The sequence below is a fragment of the Sinocyclocheilus anshuiensis genome, unplaced genomic scaffold (genome assembly GCF_001515605.1).
Source record: "Sinocyclocheilus anshuiensis isolate Anshui unplaced genomic scaffold, SAMN03320099.WGS_v1.1 scaffold335, whole genome shotgun sequence".
NCBI lineage: Eukaryota > Metazoa > Chordata > Actinopteri > Cypriniformes > Cyprinidae > Sinocyclocheilus > Sinocyclocheilus anshuiensis.
In genome coordinates this window covers 1,488,950-1,497,317 of record NW_015548239.1, presented here as the reverse complement: position 1 = coordinate 1,497,317, position 8,368 = coordinate 1,488,950, and the positions used below count along the sequence as shown (strand labels likewise).

Genomic DNA, 8,368 nt, shown 5'->3' with positions numbered 1-8,368 from the left:
TTAAAAAATCAAGTTGAATCTAGTATAACTTATAAAAAAAAGTTGAAATTGCTTAAATTATTTTTATGAGTTAAAGCAACTTAAAAACATAAATTGTCATGGCTTTTTCATCATATCATTTTTTACAGTGTAGGTGCGTCGGCCCACCGGGAAAATGCCCGGTATGCCCGATTACCAATCCAGCCCTGTCACCGCAAATCAGATATACCGGCATTTACGAAAGCTATCATTGAATAATAATCAGACATACTGGCATTACAGCCTTCTGTCTTGACTTTCAAGCAAAATGATAATGTAAACAGTCCCAAATAGGGAAAATATGTGTTTATTGTATTGTGTTTGAGTAGTTTGATTTTGGAATTTACTGTGGTTTCAAGAGACAGCATCAGTCATGATGTTTTATTGTAAACATTTTTTACACTGTTAGACAGCTGAATGTTGAATAAGGGTGAATGTGAGAAATTTTTGACCTACCAGAAGGTGATGTTTAATCATGCTTGAGAAGTTACAAACAGCATTTGCAATTGGAACATGCACCACTCTCTGGAATACTTGATTCTGATTGGTTAATCGCTGGATTTAGCGTTAAAGGGATAGTTCACCCCTAAATAAAAATGAACATTTTGTCATTATTTGCTTACCCTCAAATTGTTTCAAACTTGTATGAAATCCTTTCTTCTGCTGAACACAAAGCAGATATTTTCAAGAATGTGGGTAACCAAACCGTTTCTGGTCCAAATTGACTTCCATATTATAAAAATAAGACTATGGAAGTCAATGGGGACCAGACACTGTTTGGTTACCCACATTCTTCAAAATATCTTCTTTAATGTTCAACAGAAGAAAGAGACTCATACAACAACTTGAGGGTGAGTAAATGATGACAGAAGTTTTATTTTTGGGTGAACTAGCAGCTCATCCTGGGAAATGGAGAATCAAAACTCAAAGTAGCAGTGTTATAAGAAGGATCATGTAGTCAGCTGGTCATTCTTAGGAAATAAACGCCTTGGAGATGATGCAACATTACTGTACATAATCCTTACTTACTTGATGCTTCTGAGAAGGGTCATAAATTAACTGGGGCACAAGAAAATAATGTCACCAATTCTATCAAAATGTGTGGTCAAAAAATGCTTATGTAGTGAATTCCTTTGTTTTTAATCTGCTACCATTTATACAGTAGTGATTTGTATAATCTAACATGGGGGCCAGTGAATTATTATTCAATTATTATCAATAAATGTGTCCAATAAATGTGTTAAAATGTGTCCAAGCAGAGTGTTGTATTTGATTTTGATTCAATTTTAGAATTTATATTTATTTTACGACCATAATATTCCTATTTGGATATTATATTATATTATATTATTATTTGAAGTGTTTGACATTATATTAAAATACTTAAAATTTCAATATGAAACTTGGTTATTAAAAAGGGGAATCTGCGCACGCGCACACAAACAATAACATTTCACCAGCCAATGAAGTCATCAGTGTAAAGCCCCAGCTCAGCTAAACTCACCTACACAATATAAATCCGGAGTGGGCAGCCCGTCAGCAAGTTTGCCCTCTTGTAGCGCTAATGGACACCGCAATCATTATCACGCGACCGTACCCGCTAGTACAATGATAAAACTACATTTCCCAGCATTCTCTGCTCCGTCAGCATGTTTATCCAATGGTCATTCGATGCGCTCTTCTGGCAACCAATCGGACCGTAATCTCTTAATTCTAACGGTTAAATACCATGAAAATCCCTCTTATCAGCATTTATTTACTTAATTTTCCACCTCCGGATACACCACAGCAATGTTGTGATTTTGGTGCAAAACGTGTGTTTCACATCGTCACGGATTTCACGTTTTGATAAGCTCAAGGTGAGATAATGCGCTTTTCCCCGAACCACTGATTTACATATTGTTCGTGTATCAGTCGATTCACTTTTAAAGGTGAAATAACGACTTGGCCGTCAGATTAGCGAAAACTAAAAAGAAAAAAGTACAATTGTTATGATGTGTACTTTCTGACCCGTTCATTCGGTTAACTGATATGTTTATTAACTGACAGATAAACGACATGCTGTCAGGTGTCCGGTCGTGTGTCCGCTCGTTGTGTAAAGGTTGGTCGGTTCGCGGCATGAGTTTATCGCCGCGTCAGATCAACCGATGGCCGAGCAACGAGTCCTCCGAGCCTCCTACGGACAGTCCTCGAGTCCTCATCACAGGTGCCATCTGTTTCCCAGCTGCTTAAATAACGTGTGACAAACTAATGTTTTGGTGGAAATATCTCTCTTGCATCACGTCTTCTGTGTTTGTTTTCCGTGCCTCGTAAGAGACAATCCCATTGATCGCCATGACAATAGGTTGGGAATAAACAGCGTTAAAAGCGCTCCACGTGCGCACAATGGAGCGCGCGGCTGTTTTATGCTTGTGCAACAGAGTGAGTAAACAGATTGTCAGTCGAAGTGGAGCTGGAAAATGTCTGGACAATAACAATAACGGAGCTTATTTAAAATGACTTAGGCCTGTTTTTGAAACTGCCACTGCCATTTTTGTGTGCTTATTTCATTTGCGTGTGCACTGATTTGCAGACACACTACAAACGCTGTCATATGAGTCCTTACTAAATTCTATACAATAATCCTATGTTTTAGGCATCAGTCTAAAGTAGTCACTGTAATATAAACTCTATTTTTAGTTGTCTACTGGAGTTGATCACATATTATGTATGGTATCATGTTTTGTTTTATTGTGCATTTACTGTACCTCTGGCCTCCAGTATAGGGGTTTTCATTTTAAAAATAATGCAGTAACATTTTTCATTCATAATTAGATTTATGGAATTTATTCTGCTTACTTGGTGCTAATTTGTGGCTTTGTGAGTGGTGAAGTTTCTGGTTGTAAAATGTTTGCTGCTATGGTGTGTTTAAGCTCCTTTCATTGTTGAAAGTGTTTTTCTCCTGTTACAGGTGGCCTGGGACAGCTTGGAGTTGGACTAGCTCAAATGCTGAGGTTAGTGAACAGCTGAAAGATGTGCTGCATGGGAGAAATTTGAAATCAGACTCCAGAACACACAGTTTTTGCAACTTTGCGTAGATTGGATATTTGCCTGGTCTTTGCATAGATGTTTGTTGTAACCTTTTTTAATTTTCTGAGGTAGATTCTTTATAATTCTGTAAAAACCGAAAGATCATTTAACTTTGTTGTTGTTTATTTAATTTAATTATGAATAATATTCCTTTTACATCAGGAAGCAGTATGGAAAGGAAAACGTCATCCTGTCGGACATTAGGAGGCCTCCCACTGAAGTTTATAACATGGGTATGTTGACACTGAGAGAGATGTAACAGCTCTGATATGGACAGACAGGCGGTTGTATCATTTGCAACATATATAGAGCCACATGTAGAGTGTGGTGCCATAAACTGACTTAAAGTTTACAGTAGGAGCTTTTTTTTAATCACATGGCTCTTATATTTAAATTCTCCAAATACATTTCAGTAACAGTGTACAATGTTAACATATGTTAACATCGATTAATGAAATAGCTAACATGAAATAACAATTTAAAAAATAATTTATTAATTATGAGAATTCTTACAATAAGAACTCTACAATAACAATACCGTTCTTTTTTTATTTAATTAATTTATTTTTTTAGAAATTAATACTTTTTTTTATTAAGCAAGGATGCTTTAAATTGATCAAAACGATTCTGGAGGATAATGTGACAATGAAGACTGGAGTAATGGTTGCTGAAAATTCAGCTTTGCTTTTACTAGGGATGCATCGGTATCGGGCCCGATACTGAGCTCCTGTACTACCAAATAATGTTCTTTTTAGCAACATCATATGACCCCTTTAAAAAAGCGTAACAACTCCAACTTTTGAACAGTAGCGAATATTAATGCATTTTAAACATTTCTAGTTGAATAAATGACCATAACTGTATTTCAAACATTAATTTAACTATAAGCAATAGTATATTTATGAATTAACAAGAATAGACTAACCTGTATTAACTTAGATTCACGCTCTAAATGCTGTAGCCTATGAATAAAGCTCTCATTTAACTTCCAATGTCTGATTGGTGATCCTCCTTCCAGGTCCATTTGTATATGCTGATGTGCTGGACTATAAAAACCTGAGGGAGCTAGTTGTGAATAACAGAATCACCTGGCTGGTGCATTACAGCGCATTACTCAGTGCTGTCGGGGAAGCTAACATGGCTCTTGCCCGCACCATCAATATCACAGGTGGGAAAATTCAGTTTATGCTATATGACTGCCTTTATAATGTAACAATGTAAGGTTTCCACTACGCCAGAGCGCGTACACACCTCACGCACCGGATGCCTGCGCGCGCATATTTCTCTCCTGTTTCTGACAAAATGACTTTTTCACTGGAGAAAATATTATGGACAGAGGATTGTTTCTTACAAACAGCTTTTCACTTCACAAGAAATTAATTGATGGACTGGAGTCGTATGGATTACTTGTGGATTATTGTGATGTTCAACTGTTTGAACTCATTCTGACGGCACCCATTCACTGCAGAGGTGAATGTTCCAGATTTCTCCAAATTACACCGAACAAACAAACTCATCTACATCTTGGATGGCCTGAGGCTGAGTACATTTTCAGCAAATTTTCATTTTTGGGTGAACTATTCCTTTAATATTAATGTTTGTGGTTAATTGTAGAAATAATTCCTATCTTGGTCATTGTCTATCTGTATGTGTTTTTCTTGTATAATGAAAAGAAAAACTTTTTGCAATGATCTAAATGTTCATAAAATGTAATGTTCAATTTATAGCGGACAGCTGGCCAGTGCGGTTTGATGACTCTAACGCACGTCAGGACTGGGGCTGGAAGCCTGCGTATGGCCTGTCAGAGCTGGTCACAGACATGCTGGCCTCCATCCGTGAAAAAAACAATGCAGGACTACCTGCCAGCTAGCAGGTCTTCTCAGGGACTGCGCGGCCGTTGCTGGGGGGAGGTTAGGACGATTCCAAAGGTCCTGACGAGGGAGAGGTGGCCTGGAACACGATTTTTACCAAGCGGGACCCCACCCCCCCGGAATGCGATTGCGGAGGGGGCCTGAGTCAGTATGCTGTTCAGGGGGTCCAGAAACCATAGCGGCGCCGCTGATTATTGCACACATTATAGATGAAACTGTAATTTAATTATTTTAGAATCACCATGCACTGTATTAAAATAACAAGGTCAGCACCAAGAAAAATTCTGGCTGGCCCGAACATGCCCTTCAACACTTTCAATGATCTGATGTTATAACTAAAACACTGCTTTCTAATCCTAACCAATCATACCATTCTCTTTGGCAGGGGTTGAATTTTGACTCCATAGATGCTCCATTTGTTCAAATACAATAAGGAACACTAGACACCTCACTCTGTGCTCTAGACTACTCAATGTATTGTGTACAAGAGGAATTGTCTCAGTTTGAACACAGCCATGGGCAGAAAATACTTTAAACCACTACTACCTTTAGTGTAAATCAAAAGATTGCCTTTGTTCCAGCTGCGATCGCTGAAGAAATCACAGTTGCCTGAATTTTGGGTTCTGTTAAACCCACTATTGTCTGCATTGGCTATTTATTTAGAGTCCGTTATCAAAGGGCTCTGGGTTCACAATGCATAGTTTGGTGGTGTGAATTAAGTACTTAATCACTCAGCATTGCTGATGTATTATTATACACTAAGAGTTTTTTTTTTTTACACATTTTTTGTTAACTCAGAAGAGCAAAACTACTGGATAAAACACCCAAAGCCTTGCAGGAGTAAAGGGGGTGTTCTTTGGCTTTGGCCCCTCTGAAAGTCTTTAGTATGCCTTCTGTATAGGCTACTGGTGCAGACAAATAAAAATGACTAATCAATATATAAGATGTTTAAGATATATAAGACGATATATACAATGACTCACCTTTCTTCCAAAAGCAAGTGTGATTTCAGTGTTAAAAGTTGAAACTGCATTAATTTTCACTTATCATTTAACCTCAAAAGTTGTTAATGAATCTCAAAAAGAACTGGTGGAAAATTGCAGTGTATGTCAAATAAATGGCTTTAATACAGCAAACAGTTTATGTATGTCTTTGTTCATTGTGACCTCTGCAGTAGTCAAAAATAACAAACGAACAAAAATAAAATGAAATATATTTTGTTTTATATTTTCGTGATTAATTCAGTATATTATGAAACATGACACTAAATTAAAAATAAAAACAAAAAACGTTCAAGGTAGTATTTATTAGATTTGAACAGGCACAGGAAGTGAGGTTGAGGCTGTCGCAGTGGATTGTGGGACATCGTGCCATATTGACAGACGATAGAAATGGACGCGGGGTTTTTCCGCGTAAGTCTAATATTCTTTTACAACTATCGCAATATAAAGGTCAAATACGTTGTTTTGCATGTGTTATTTGTCAGCTGGCTGATTAGTTGGTTGTTTTAAGGCTGTATTTCGTATGTTCATTGGAGTGCGGCTGTAATGGCGGCTGCGTGCGAGAACCAGAACGTACTCAACAGATTAAACGGGAACAACGGATTTAAGGATCCCAGCGCGTTGAATTTCACAGTATCGCACTTATTCTTACAGATAAATTCCACTATAACATTATACAGTCAACTGTACTCTGGTTTGCGTAGTTAAATTAAAATACAGGCTGAAACCGAAACCCAGCCCGGCAAAAAAACATGTTCTTATACGATAGCAAGCCGTGTAATCGTGTATCAGAATCAGAATGAGCTTTCTTCGCCAAGTGTGTGCAAACACGCAAGGAATTTGTATATTTTTAGGAACTCTTAGTACAAACATACATACATACATATATGACACTGAAAACAGAAATAACATTTAAATAAGACAAAGGAAAATAATAATAATAATAATGTGGTATACATCTGGAACCGAAGATTTATATGTGTGTGTATACGTACGTTAAATATTACACCCGTGTCAATGTCCTACTCAAATGAAGTAATTCATTTTCTGTCTCGTACTGCAAATTGTATGTTAACTTCAAATGCAGAAAAATAGGAATTTCCTATATCATATATTGTTTTAATTGTGAATTCTTGTTGTTTCAGGGCACCAGTGCGGAGCAGGATAACCGCTTCAGCAACAAACACAAGAAGCTGTTGAAGCAACTGAAGTTTGCAGAATGTCTGGAGAAGAAGGTAGAAAATATGGAAATACATGTGTATTTTCTTTGGTGCAAATGTGTTCATAACACGTTGTTACCATAAACGTGCTGCATATTGAGGTTCCCTAAATTTTACAATAAATTATCAGTTCAACCATATAAGAGTAATCATCTTTAAAAAAAAAAATTATACTTTTATTCAACACTCATGCATTAAATTGCTCAAATGTGACAGTGAAGTTTGTTACAAAAGTTTTCTATTTCAAATTAATGCTGTTCTATTCATCAAAGATTCCTTGAAGAAAAAAGTATCACAGTTTCCAAATATAATTTTAAGTAGAACAACTCTGCTCAGAATTTATGATAGTAGTTTGAAGGATTAGGACCCCTAAGTTACCAACATATATATGGAAAATCCTGTAAGTAAGTAAACATTTATTTATATAGCACCTTTCAAAACAAAGTTACAAAGTGCTTTACAATGAAAAGATTAGTGCAGTAACAAAATACAAAAAATACCATCAACATTAAGAAAAAGCCATACGATAAAAATGAGTCTTAAGAAGAGACTTAAAAGTGGATACAGTAGGAGCCTGCCTAATATCCCCAGGCAGGGAGTTCCATAGCTTAGGCACATGGATAGCAAAAGCGCGGTCACCTTTGGTAACAAGTCGAGATTTTGGAACCATTAATAGGGCCCTACCGGAAGATCTCAAGCAGCGATCAGGCTCATAAGGAAATAATAAATCACAAATATAGGCAGGAGCCTGACCCTTCAAGGCCTTAAAAACAAGCAACAAAATCTTAAAATCAATTCTAAAACTCACAGGCAACCAGTGAAGAGCAGCAAGAATCGGTGTAATGTGGTCACTTTTCTTAGTACGTGTTAAAAGCCTAGCAGCAGCATTTTGAATCAGCTGCAATCTTAGGAGATTTCTCTTGCTAATACCGGAATAAAGTGCATTACAATAATCAAGTCTGGAAGAAATAAAAGCATGAATGACCTTTTCCAAATCTGCCAAAGAAAGGAATGACTTTATCTTCGTTAGTTGCCTCAGTTGTGCAAAACAAGACTGCAACACTTTAGTCACCTGAACATCAAAGGACAGTTCTGAGTCAAAAACTACACCTAAGTTGCGAGCCTCTTTTCGAACATTATTAGATAAGGCACCCAGACTAGAGGAGAGATTATTAATACTAGCACTACT

General features: G+C 37.0%; 2 protein-coding genes across 4 annotated transcripts in view; both read left to right on the top strand.

Annotated features, from left to right (window-relative positions):
* The first annotated feature begins 1,526 nt into the window (after positions 1-1,526).
* LOC107654821 (L-threonine 3-dehydrogenase, mitochondrial-like) lies at positions 1,527-4,957 on the top strand. The gene is made up of 6 exons (XM_016442069.1): positions 1,527-1,877; positions 2,068-2,224; positions 2,969-3,011; positions 3,250-3,320; positions 4,106-4,255; positions 4,815-4,957. The coding sequence occupies exons 2-6, from the start codon at positions 2,077-2,079 to the stop codon at positions 4,955-4,957; spliced, it is 555 nt and encodes a 184-aa protein (XP_016297555.1). The 5' UTR covers positions 1,527-1,877; positions 2,068-2,076.
* Positions 4,958-6,292: 1,335 nt separating this feature from the next.
* LOC107654869 (serine/arginine repetitive matrix 1) overlaps positions 6,293-8,368 on the top strand; it is a 19,946-nt gene continuing 17,870 nt past the window's right edge. For all 3 annotated transcript variants that reach the window (XM_016442158.1, XM_016442157.1, XM_016442159.1), the window contains exons 1-2: positions 6,293-6,370; positions 7,105-7,194. In XM_016442158.1, the coding sequence (XP_016297644.1) occupies positions 6,350-6,370; positions 7,105-7,194 (111 nt within the window). In that variant the 5' untranslated portion in view covers positions 6,293-6,349. The remainder of the gene's footprint in view (positions 6,371-7,104; positions 7,195-8,368) is intronic.